General features: G+C 34.6%; 1 protein-coding gene across 1 annotated transcript; it reads right to left on the bottom strand.

The window, feature by feature from the left end:
• Nucleotides 1–1,167: 1,167 nt before the first annotated feature.
• On the bottom strand, nucleotides 1,168–13,361 carry LOC126689718 (zinc finger protein BRUTUS-like). Its single transcript, XM_050384912.1, has 14 exons — nucleotides 12,854–13,361; nucleotides 10,578–10,787; nucleotides 8,443–8,637; nucleotides 7,997–8,361; nucleotides 7,292–7,517; nucleotides 6,964–7,132; nucleotides 5,632–6,858; nucleotides 5,247–5,418; nucleotides 4,884–5,105; nucleotides 4,664–4,801; nucleotides 3,398–3,632; nucleotides 3,218–3,277; nucleotides 1,667–1,738; nucleotides 1,168–1,565 (listed from the first exon to the last, which is right to left on the bottom strand). Exons 1-14 carry the CDS (start codon nucleotides 13,148–13,150, stop codon nucleotides 1,428–1,430), a joined length of 3,726 nt encoding a protein of 1,241 aa, XP_050240869.1. The 5' UTR covers nucleotides 13,151–13,361; the 3' UTR covers nucleotides 1,168–1,427.
• Nucleotides 13,362–13,870: the final 509 nt, after the last annotated feature.

Below are 13,870 nucleotides of genomic sequence, written 5' to 3'. Positions count from 1 at the left end.
GTTCTTACAACCACCGTCCTAATCATCATCATCCATTTCATCATTTATGTAGATATTGTATATTTATATACTAGAGTTGCAAAAGAGATCAAGATACAACTCTACACTCAACTATTCAAATTATACCACTCAACAATAATTACAGAGCATGCTAAAAAAAAATATATATATCAATCAATCAATATACAAATACAAGCATACTGATAAAATAATATATAAGAAAAACATTTTAGTAATATTAGAACACAAATTAATATATTGATCAAACAAATTTAACAATATTATAGCTTAAAAGGTAGCAAAGCCAATATAAAATTTTCATTTAGAAATGACGAAGCATTCCTTCATTTTTTATTACAAGTGAACCAGAAACTAGAAAACATTTGCTTAAGTTAATATAATTATATATAAATATATATATATATATATATATATATATTTTAAAAGGCGTACCATCACAACATAAAAAAATAAAAACCCTTAAAACTTCATCAAAACCAAAAATTTATCCCATAAATTAAAAAAAAAAAAAAACAAAAACTGATGTTTTGGTAGGATCAGTAAGATCTCATACGATCCTATCATTTTTACAATTTTAATGCGATTCTAAACGTTTTGGTAAGGTGAAATCATAAAATCGTGTGATCCTATGATCCAAATTGCAATTTTGACAATCATGATTTAACCTACTTCCAATTGTCTATCAAACTACCTCCATGATTAGGGTTCAAGTGATAGCCCAATCCTAATCAAAAACAGAAAAACAAAAAACAATAGCTCAATAATAATTTCATCCTTTATAGTACTTCATATCATAGTTAGAACCCCAGCTCTCCCTCCTCCACCATCTACCTATTTAAATAAATAAATAAAAACCACCTCCATGATTCATGATTGATAACCCTTTGCCACTTATTTCACATTGAAAAATGAGTTACAGTTTCCAAATTCATGTACACAACACATCCATGCAATTAATCAGAGGCTCCGAGGATAAGTTGCAGTTCTATTTGTCCAACACACCCGGAACTACACATTTTTTTCGAAGTATTCTGAGGCCAAAAAATATCTTAGCTCCACGTGTCTATTACCATATAAAATCGAGGAACCCCAAATCAGCTTTGATTGTTTAGCAATGGTAAAGATTGTTATTAATAACTTTCCTGCTCAATGCAATATATTTTCAATTTCTATATTGATGAAAAGAACAGTTGAAAACTCATTAAAAAGGAACAAACATCCACTATCCTCCTAACTTTGGGAATGATCACCAGTTTTGGGGTATAACACTGAAATTTTCGGGAAAATTGTATTCACTATTTTTTTTGTGTGGAATGTTTACTCTACAAAGCCTTGTGTAAGTATGCTGCCGCCAAAGGTATTTACAACCCAAATAAAACCAAGAAGAAAGCCGCCAAATGTTCTAACTAGTTTGATGTTGAACAGTTGTGACTGGAATCAACCTTAATTACCCGGGTATTATAGGATTCGCAAAACCCACACTTGTGGTATAGCCAGTGGAAGGCTGCGGTCCCCTTCTTATCACAGTCGTTGCACAGTATATCCTAGAATAACAAAAACAGTCACTTTAATACTCAGCTAATAATGATAACTTGATAGGGTTACTGAAGAATTTGAAGATGAAAAAGGACTGGCTGTTTTTTACCTGACAACGATCCCTGTATTCTTCTGGGAGTTCCTCAGAAGCCAATAGAGCATCAAGCATGCCGAAGTAAACCTGAAAGGATGCACACCACAAAAATTTCATTATTTTTTTCTTGACCTTCCATCTGCAGGTGATAAAATATCGGTCCAACCAGCCAAACCCCATCCATTCACTCATAACAATTGAGTATTATTCACGTTTACAATGTTTAAATGAATGTTGTGTGAATACTAGGAAAATAAAGAAAACACAAATGCAAAGCCATACATTCTTCACAACTTAATAACCAAGTATAAATTTTGGTGGTACTTGCTATTAGCTTCACCCTTAAGCGTCTTTGATGTGTATCCCTTAAAGATTAGCTCATCAAGTCCACATCAATTGTAGGATTCTTTTGAGTAGTTCAAGACATTCACTAAGCTGATAGTGAGGTCCATTTAAGTTAGCCAATAAGCATCATCATACAATATTTGGTCATACTTTTGAAGGTACTGAAAGATTCGTGGTTGACCTAAAGGCTTCTTTTTTGTATTTTCCATTCAATAAGTATAAGAACACGACATTTTTCACTATTTTTTTCACAACTATTAACAGCCTGTTGCAATCTATGTAGTATGGATACAGACACGATACATGATATGGTGACACAACATTTCTTGAAAAACTAGAATACAATACGTCGAGGATATGACAATTAATTAATTAATATTTATTTTTAGGTATATATATTTTTTATTTGGAATAAGTTATGTTTATTTTGGATTTAAAACATATGTAAAAACAATGAAATGTTTGGAAATATATCTAAATTAATTTAAAGACAATAAATAGTGTTTAAAGTACGAATTAAAGAGTTCAAATAAACTAGACACTCATAAAAAAAGTTCAAATAAACAACATTCATCATCAAAATAGAACAACTGAATTAAAAAATGATTTTTTCCTCCTAAGTGCGTGCTTGACATGTTTGTGTCTATGTCGGATACGTGTCCATGTCAGATACATGTCTAATACCAATACATTGGCAATTTTGCCATGTCCATGCTTCCCAGGTTGCAATTGGTACATAATAAAAGTGGAGACAGTGATATATCCAAAAGAGAGAAATGTTGCTCCAATCACAACCCCATATCGATGGTTGTGAAAAGAGTTACAAAAAAACAATGTCCCTAACATTACTCTTTCCTATTTAAATGTTGTACAATGATCAGGAGGTTCCGATTTCATTTTAAGTCTTTGGTAGTAATCATTACAAAGCTATTACTTTAGGGCCTCCAGAATTCCAATAACTCTTGATTACTTATCTAGAAAATTCAAATAGCTGTAAGATTTATATAATCCTAAAAGAACGATAACACAAAGATTTTTATTAAATTATATATGTGAAAATTCCTCACCTATATGCCACTAAGACTCAAAATGGTCCAATTTTAAGTTCTTTGAAAGAAAAAAAGGGCAAGTTGAATATGGTTATTTCAGTGTGATACCCAAAGAGCTCATCAATGGATCTTGATAACAGTATAACTGATGAAGTGATATTAAAACACTTACGGCCATATCTCCCAAAGATTTGCTACAAATTGGGCAAACATAGTGACTGCAGGTGTACGCCTGAGATAATAAATAAGTAGGATATCACATTAAGCACTGATAAAATCGTTATAAGAAGTCAAAAGTTCAAGCAGAACTTCAGTACAGGAACGAAAGCAAAGAAGGCAACAAAATGCAGACCTGGAAGCAATCTGAATGCATAAAATGGCCACATGGAAGAGCTCGAACAGTCGCACTTGACGTGAACAAAAAATCACAGCAAATGGGACAGTTTGTTTCCAGACCTTTCTCCCGGCACTTGTGATCTACTAACTTTATCCCCAGGCAACAATTGCACGTCATGCAGTGAAAGTAATCAATGCCAAGTCCGTTCCCCAGACGGCATAAATTGCAAAAAGGACAATGATAAACTGTCCTGAAATAAAAATATAAAAGAAAATTAAGTAATCCACTTCAGCAATCCTAACCACATATGTTACCTAAACGATCAGAATCAGAAGAAACTATCCCTAATCACCATACTGAACAGACCATTTAGAATATCCCTACGGATTAAATAGCAATAAATGATTATGGACACGTGCACTACCAGTTTGTTACCACATCAAACATATATAACACCAAAACTTCTCGAGAAATAAATTGATCATTACCATGGTTTTGAAACCCGGAAAATTCAAAGAACCAGAAAATGAGAGGTTAAGGTTTTTGAGATCGGACCGGGGTTCAACTAAGGTAAAACTGTGACATATCATGTCATTTAATTTTTTAGTGGATTTTATACTTAAATTGTATTTATATATATATTAATTTCCCATTCCTTACCGACAAAATGTGTGGCCGAATGGTTTAGACTTTAGACATGCTTATTTGCTGGTTGGGAGAAAGTTCAAGTCCAATAAATGATAAACATGTACTTTGATGTGCAATATATGATAATTTCAACCCACAGTTGGTGGGACCCTCATAGCCCTCTGTTTAAGTCTAAAAAAATTTAATTCAGATAAATTATATATCTTATAATTTAGCATGGAATTTTGACAAATCCACCATTGGATTATATTTTCTTCTTATATCTTCCATACTTTCAAAATTTCTAAAAAATTAAATATCAATAGCTATGTCATCAATAAATTGTTTAAATTGCAAGTTTTTGTAGTTTAAAATTATGCATAAAATATAAACTTATAAATCATATAGTAAATAATATCTAATTAGCACAGAATTTGACATGTGAATTAAAAACGTAAAGAACAAGTAATTCTATGGTTAGATTTTCAAAATATATAGTAATGTTAATTTTATTAAAGGAAGTTGTAACCTTAGGCTATAACTAATTTTGTAGCTACACCTCATCCATTTTGCATTATATTGAAATCTAAAAAAATAAAACTTGATTCATTGATAAATAATTAGGGAGAAAAAAGTTAAAACTAAAGTATGTACCTTTCATCATCAAAAAATTTGCAAATACTGCAATAGTACTTTGCCATTGATAGTCCACCACATGAAGGAGTTGAGCAAACTGGTCCAACAGGCTGAATTTTCAAGCAGCGCATACACATCATTTCAGTTGTAGCCTTCCTGCAAATAAATTAATATTAAAAAATAATACATGGAAGTCCATTGATAATCAAGCAGACAATAATATATGGCACAAATATACCTATCCATTGAATGGTCACTGATTTTATCATGGCAGAACCTGCATGTAAATAACTTGCCACAGCAAGCAGCACGGAGCTTACAATTTCTGCTGTAATGCTCACACCCAAATACTTGTTTCTCTGAATCACGAAACGATGGAGAACATGCAAGTAAATCTTCAGAATTTGAACTTTCACCTGCTGTTGCCTGAGGTAACTTCTGCTGAGATGCTATCCACCGACTAACATAACCCATTTATATATCATTACACGTAAAAAGCATATTAATCTAAATAGTCCAATTATATATTGAAGCATACAAACAGCACATTAATCTAATAAGTGGTGCATAAGTTTTATAAAGGGTCACAACATTAGCTGACCTGGTCATAAGATTTTGAATAAGATATGCTTTTCTTCTTGGATCAAGAGTTGAATCTCTAGAAACTTTTCTTATTTCAGATTCAAGCTCATTTTGATTCATCCTAAAGATATCTTTCCATCCAGGCTTGAAAGTGAGATCACTGTGGTCCAAGCTTTCATAAGCATCAGTGCCTGATATTGTAAATTTGGAATATTTAAGAAAGAAATCTTAACAATATGAATCTTCAACATACTTAACTTTTGAGAAAGAAATCTTAACAATACGAATCTTCAACATACTTAACTTTTATGACATCCTTTTTTTATATATAAAATAGAACTGAAAAAAAAAAAAACTGCAAACACTAGGATCCAATGCACCACTAAAAGAAGCACCACACGAACCTAGTGAAATGCTACTCCCCGATGTTGTCGTCTGTGGAGATGCAGCAGAATTTCCCTCCCACCATTCATTAAGCCATTCACTGAACATTGTATTTTTAGTTGCATTCTTCCACGTGTCCATCATTTTATTCTGCTCCTCCTGAGTAAGAGCAGAAGTGACCCATGGCAACATTGATTGAAGGACTTCTGCACCTGTGGTACCAATTATTCTACCAACAATTTTGTCCTGATCTTCCACAGAAAAATGTCTGTCAAACAGTGGCCACAACTCTAGTTCTTCCCGGAAAACATGTTGATCCAATGTTACTCTAATGGATTTGCACATGCCCTGAAGCTTAGTGGAGAGCTCATCGTACTTTCTCATGGTATCATTATGATCAGAAGAATCAAAGTTACTTTCAACTGAATGATCAGAAAATTTTGTACTGTTCAAGCGCTCATGCAGTTGTGTAAGTGCAGAAAGCACAGAAGAAATATCCTCAAATAGTTTCTCTTCCTGCTTGTGGTCCAGAGTGTAAGAGTGGCTCACATTATGAAGAGTCTCTTTAGATTCTAATGCTGGGAATACTATATCATCCTCTGCATTACTATGAGCCCGATATAAACCCCATAACAAACGAAATCTGCCAGTAAACTGCCTAAGAAAGGTCTCATTGCAATCATTAAGCTTTCCGGATTCAACGTCCAAATACTCCAAGTCTTTGCGAATGGCTTTATGAAATTTAAATATGTTATCAATAGGTCGTGTTGCAGATCCAGCGTCAGTACAGGCTATGTCTATTTCCCAGTTAAAAAGACTTGAATTAAGGGAAGGAGCAGAAGGACTAAAGGATAGGGAGCGTAGTGACTTTGCTGCAGCTAAAGTCACTCCTAAATTATTGCCATTCACTCCTAACCCAGGGACACAGCAAGACTGATTACTGCAAGGTAATATAACGGAATTCCCAGCTTCTGTAGAATGATGAGCATCACTGTCTTCCTGTGGTATTGAGATTCCACGTTTGACCGGCCTTCTATTGTCATCTGCTTGAGTGAATGAACGTTTTTCCTCAGAAGAAGACAAAGAAGCGCATGCACAGAGCGGTTGGCTAACATATTCTTCCTTGCTGGTCGACACCCTTGCAGAACAACCACTAATTGCACTTGAAGACAAGCAAACATTCCTTAAACGACCTTTACAGGCCCAGCCAGAAAAAAGTTTGACCAGTGCAGAATCTGATGCTGGAGCTGCATCAGACAACTCCAAAAGTTAGGAACAGATACAAAGCAGAGCAGCACACACTTTTTTAACAATATATATAAATAAGAAAAAGTTGAGAACTGATATTGAACCTGCCATATACATATTCTGGAGGAAGAATGAGGCTTCTTCATCACTAACTGATCCTACCAACCATGGCAAGACACATTCAATCAATTTCAAGGGCATCACACATAAACTCTTATACAGGAGTTCACGCTGTTTTTCAGGGCTAAAATGCTTTCGAGCAAGTGGAAGAACCTGCACTTCAAAAGGAAAAGTTAGATAGCTTTTAAGGACAGGTAAGATGCTTGAATGTCTTTCTCAAGTTCTAAATGCAGATAAAAAGTTATTACCGTTTTCTACAAAGAATATGGCATAAAACGCAGAATATGTGTTATTTCTTGCGAAAGTATTCACCTGAGCTTCCTCATCATGAAAATGTTTCTGTATGTTGTCCATTATTTGATCAGCCTGAGAGCACAACCTTGTACAAAATTCAGCAGATGTTGAGTTGGCTTCAGCACTTTGGATGCTTTCTATCAGGCACCTAAGCTTGTCAAATTGAATTTTTTCTTCTGCATGCTCCTGAGCAAAAGAGAGTTCTGCATCTACAGCAGGGAATATAATTTTGTCCTCAGCAATGCTGCAGACAGAGAAACAATAGAAGCTCATTTCATGAAATGTTTCATAAGATATGAGAAAGACATGTCACTGTTACATGTCCTCTTTCATTACTAAAAATTATTGCTTTCTAGGTCTAAGGTTAGAAGGAAAAGCAAAAATAATAAATATATGAATCCAGACAGCCTTTACAGCAGACAGCGAAAAGAAAAGACCCATCAAATTCAAAAATTCTTAAATACTAAATCATGCACTTTAAGGGAACTTTACTGCTTGCATCCTTCCATACTTTATTAACAGAACTTCTAAGTATAAAAACAGGTTTAGAAATAAAAGGGAAGTCTGTGAACTAGGCCATGGTACCACTGACCATTATCCCATAGTTAGTCCTTGTCCACAAGGCAAATCTAATTTAAGTATGCCACAATTGAAGAATTACATTCAAAGACTCATTTTCCAGTAGAGAAAATTAAAATAGGTAACATGGCTGAAAAACCAAACCTGTGAAAGATGCAGACCTCTGCAATGAATTGCAGCCTCTTGTTGAATGCAAACAAATCAGAAAAATCTCCAGAAATTTGTATCTTCCTAGCAGCCTCGGCTATATCATTCAACTCTATTTTTATAGCTTTATGCCAAAGCAATATTTCATCTATAGGACAAGAAACAGTGGAATTGGTATGATCAGCATTTAGTTCCATATGCTTCCTTTTACCAGTTTTGGAAGATTCACATGCACACTTCCCCTGCTCAGTCTGACTGATAAAGGCGCTAGCCACAGAATCTTGACATCTGACCTTAAGATTATCTTCGCAACTTTTCTGCATTTCAGACACTCTTAGCCCTTCCATCCAGGCAAATACAACCTTCACTTGAGCCAAGATAAAGTTAGACTAATTTTCTCATAAAACCATCCAAAATGATTTTCCACCAAAAAGAGTCCTCACCTGCTGAAGAAGCTTCTCTTCTGGAATTATCTTGCACAAGCACTTCTGCATGTCCTGACGTTCATCAGATGATATAGAGGAAGAAAGCCAAGGAAGAAACTTCGCCATCATGTTGACAGGAATGCTGCAAAGAAACTGCCATACCAACATGGCCTGCTCTTCAAATGAAAACTTCTCAATAAGCAAGGGGAAGACCTGCCAAAAGAGTAAGGTCCAAACTTACTTCTAACTCAGCATACTTTTTATTTTTTGATAAGTAGTTCTTAGCCCTGCATAGTAAGCTCTATATGGATGGCTGGTGAAGTATGGAGGGTAGTATAAAAACAAACTCAGTTCCATATATTTTGCAATAAGTATCAAATCTTACATCCTAAAGACTAGAGCACATGATCAACTGTCAGCTCCATCTAGAGCAACATATAGTGGAGAATTTTAAAGGAGTTAACCCACCACTAATTTTGTATCGTGTATGACTTACACAGCATTTGGCTGAGAAAGAAGCAGGAAGGGAGGTTTCATTATTACTCATGCTGGTGTGGATGAAAGTGGAACAATGTTTTTTGTTTTTGATAGGTAATCAGAAAACTATTATTAATGAAAAAATTAGGAAAAATACAAGTTGTTCATGATGATGAACAACAGGAAATAAAAGAACAAACAGCACAGCAAAACAAGTAATCAGGAAACTAAGCTAAGGGAAGACATAAACTTAGAGAGAGAAGAACAATCAGTAAAACCCCAACAATGAGACCACTCCAAAAGACTACATTGGCATAAGTGGAACAATGCAAGGAAGAGGAAAGGGGTCCTTTCCTCTCTTCCCCACCAAACTTTTTCATCCATAAGTAGAGGGAACGGTATGGAAAAAATGGTTGTCTAATGTCTATATATTTTTTATTCCACTCAGGCCCACCATTTGTTATTTCTTCCCTCCTTTCTTCTTTGATCAACCAAACATAGGAAGATAAAGGTAGTTAGCCATCTCCCCCCCCCCCCCCCCTCTCCTCCTCCTCATTCCCTCCTGTTTCTTCCCTTCCAATCAAACAAATTGTTAAATTCTATGTCTTGGCATGTGAGTAGCAACACATACTCAGCCTTGGACAAGAAACCTTAAGGAAAAATTAAAGATGAGTTTAATAGCATATCATCGTTTTCAGAATCATTCACATTGTACGATAAAACATCTTAGGCACTTGGATAACCACTGATGTGTGATACACATTATATAACTGTTTAGGGGGAAAAAGTCCTTTTGGCATGAAACCAGGACCAAAAAAACTTGGAGCGGTTAAAATAACTGAAGAAGCCCCCCACTTCATAAATTTGATGACATAATAGAGGCCCTCCATATAATGTCTGTAGACTGGCCAGCTTACAGAACACTATATAGCCAAGATGCATATCTTTTTCACACACATCACATATAAATGACCTACACACACCTAACCTCAAATTGGATATTCGTAATGGCCCATGATGGTTTCATTAAAAAAAATTCCTGCACAGCCAAAGGAAGGGAGGGATTCCTTAAGGGAGCCTTGACATGCAAAGCATCTTCTTAAAAAATGACCTGATCAGAGCTTCTCTGAAATTATCACTGGCTACTCAAACAACAGCTGTCTGCTGAAGTAGAAGCAATGACCAGAGGAGAATACAAAATGTATCAAGACATCCAAGGAATGTATATAGCCCAATTTATGCAAAAAATACAACAAATTTTCTGTTATGAATATAACTTTTAGTGAGGATTACAGTCAAAAAGCATAAAAAATTAGTACTCCCTATGAAATCTTGTATACTACTTACTTTTCGTAATTCATATAATTTTGATTTTTTTAATATAAGTACTGAAATTTTATTGAACATGAAAAACGCCACCCAGTACACAGGATTTAAAATAATTGCTTTTAATTATCAAATGATGGAAAATAATACATATGGCCCACCCTGATTAGTCTATTAAGGATCCACAACCGACCCCAAAATTTTGGGACTAAGACTTGGTTGTTGTTGTTGTTGTTGTTTGACATTCATTAGATCCAATCAATTATACCCTAAATATAATAAAATGAAATAAAACTACCATAATAATCTATTAAAAAAACTATCACAATAGAAATGAAACAAACAAACACCTGTTCCTCTTCCTTGAACATATGCTGGCTAATTGATGTTTGAAGAGCTCCAGTACAAGAAGCCAACTCTCTTCTATAGCTTTCTTCATTTTGCAAATTTGACTTTAACAGCTCAAACAACTGATCAAAAAGAACAATTTCTCCCTCATGCTCTAGTGAGTAAGTTCGGGCAACATTCTTTACACGTATATCCAGAGCTGGAAAGATAACCTACAATGCCAAAAGAAAACATGATGTAATAATCTTAATTTATGAAAGAAAAAAAGGAACTTTCCAAAGTGAACTGATAACACATGATTTAATAAGTCTGCATTTCTCATTTATTTAAGAGCTTACTACTAGAAGTGTTGAATGTTACTTATCACTTCTGTAATTTTATATCCAAATTCTTTTGATCTTTAAGTTTTAGATGTGCATGTCTGTGCATATGTATATATACATACATAAACATTATATGATAGTGACCCGAAATTAGCTTTCCAAAGTGAACTGATGACCCAAAGTAGTGAACCAACTCTGTCTGTCTCCATCATACCTCAAGTCAAAGCATCATTCCCCATTAGCGTAACCCATATTACAAAAAGAAACCTATCCTAGCCAACTAAGCTCTACAGAACATAAAATAAAGCTTACATGCCTGGATTGTTATCATTAAACCCTAATCCTCTCAATTCTTGAAATATCAACTATGTCAGAGCAACAAGCAATTTAAGGTCCTAATGGGCTGCAGATGGAGTCAGCAACATATATAGCAACAATGGAAGCTCCAAATAAACGTTTCCTAAGCTAACCACAACAAGGAGATCTATGCATGGCACACCATATTTATTTAATATTATAAGAAATTATAGCAAACGTTGCAAAGGCGACACCATTATTCACTTGTCCAGGCAACATCTTCTTAATGAGCAAAGTGAAACAACAAACATCAGTGGACATGTTAAAAATTAGAAAAGAGTGATATTGTATAGCCCAAAGACACATATGCAAGCAATTCCTGATAGGAAAATAGTTATGAATCCAGTAAAATTTGAATCACAAAGCTCTACCTACATTCAAAGCCACTCAGTGAGTTAAAAGTGAGAAAAATGCCCCATTGTTTATTTCAATAGAACAAGTGAGTCAAATTTACATGCTATTGTGGTGTGATAAATGAGAGAAATATAACCACTCATACTTTCTTAGACATACCTCATTTAAATGACGAATGAAATCAAAAATAGTTTGGAATTTATTATAAAAAGGGAAAGTTTTCTAATCCAATGGATTGCACACCAAGATAGGTATCAAAAATAGGTGTCACTGAGACCATGTTTGTAAATCGAAACTAGTGTTCCGATTAATACAGCGATCCCATCATTGGTGGGTAAACCCAGCAGTTTTGTAAAATTCCTGGTTTTTGTATTCCTCTTACTGGATTCTAGCCTTCTCGTTATCATGAATATTTAAAATATATATATATATATATATATATAATAATAATAATATGGCGATGTAAGTGTCCAAAAAACCCTAAATTTGAGCCATGTGGCAGTTCAGCAGTTGGTGTCTTCCTTGTAAGACTGCCTTTGTTGGCAAGTAGATTTGGAGGCAAGAAACGATACATTTAGGTCAGAATAAGTTGTAACTTAAGGCACCCATATACAAATGCAAGACTCTAATTAAAATCCCAATAGCTCATACATCAGGGCCACATATCAATGAAGCATGATTAATGTTTCTGCAAAATTGTACTTACAATGAATTGTTGCCAAAGAAGCTTGAAAAATTTAAATTATTTGAAATTATCATGATAATGCAACAACCCAACTGCGGATTTAGCCTCTAATATCATTTACTAACTTCCGCTCGCAATCCTAACGGGGAAGCTAGACACACAATAACACATGTAGCTCAATCCAACACATGAATGAACACAAAAGTGGAGCAAGATTTGATATTCGCTACCAATTAACATAACCTCTCAATTAAACCAATTGAAATATCAGAAGAAAATTGAACCATCACCACTATCATCAACCAAAGCCTTCAATTTTTTTTTTTTTTTTTTTTAAGTAAAATTTGAAAAACGCAGTTACAAATGTCTAATACTCAAAAATCCGTACACTATCCAAAATTCCAAATTAAGTAAACACACAGCCAAAAAGGATAATCAATTTTATTCAAGCTAACACCTAAAAAAACAAAAACTGATAGAAAATTCATATTATTTAACCTCCAAAAAAAAAAAAAAAAAATTCCAATCTGAAAGAAATCCAAAAAATTACAAAACACACCTCGTCCTCGGCATTGCAGTGGTGCTTGTAAATAGCTCGGAGAAAATGGTAGCGGTCGAACAAGGGCTTGATATCGCCACCGGCAGTAGCAAAAGTAACGGCGGCATGGTGTAACCTCTCGAGCTCGGAACGTATAGCCTTGTGAAAGAACAAGAAGATTAGGATCGGGGGCTTAAGCGACGAGTTCTTCAAACAAGTCTTCGACGGTGTGGGCTCCATAGCTTTCACTGGTCCCGCCATTACCGCCACGCCGCCACCACCGTCTCGGTGTTGCAGGCCCGGAAATGGCGTCCCCATTCCGAATCAGATTTTTCAAAACCCTAGATTTTACTCTCTTTTCTGTCTCTCTGGGCTTTGGCTTTTTGCTTTTGTTAGTGTTAAATGGGTTTTTGCGCTTTCAACGTGAAACGGAGTCTGGGGCTAAAAGCTTAGGCAAAAACGAGTTGTTTTGTTTTGAAGTGAAAATGAAAGAGAGCCGGGTGGTGGGTAGATACTAGATAGATAGATAGAGAAAAGGAGGAGAAATGTCTTCTTTATATTGTTTGTACACGTGGCGGCACAAGGCCACGCTGTAACCAAAGTTAAAAGTTTTTCCACCCAACGCACTCCAGTTTTATAATTATTCTTTATTTTTCGGTGTGTTTGTGTTTAACGTTCCTGATGAACGAGAACGTAGTTTTTATGATTATTAATTAATAAATAATTTAACAAAGTTTGACCTTATCTTCTAAAAATAAAATTTATCTGGGCCTGCTTTTTTTTTTCTTTCTTTTTTTTTTCATCTTGACAGGCATTTGATTCTGAAAAAAAAAAAAAAAAAAAAAAAAAAAAAAAAAAAAACTCTTATATTAACCCATAAATTATTCATGCAATTATTTACTATTTGAAAAGATTGGATGCTATGTGTGTTAGAATAATTTACCATTTATGACAAGTTTAAGGATAATGTAATTGCACTAACATGGGTGCATAATGTATAAGATAATCTTTTCTTTTTTTTTCCTTTAATGCCACTAT

This window comes from Quercus robur, chromosome 1, assembly GCF_932294415.1.
Source record: "Quercus robur chromosome 1, dhQueRobu3.1, whole genome shotgun sequence".
NCBI classification, from domain to species: domain Eukaryota; kingdom Viridiplantae; phylum Streptophyta; class Magnoliopsida; order Fagales; family Fagaceae; genus Quercus; species Quercus robur.
This window is presented reverse-complemented; position numbering and strand designations above follow the sequence as displayed.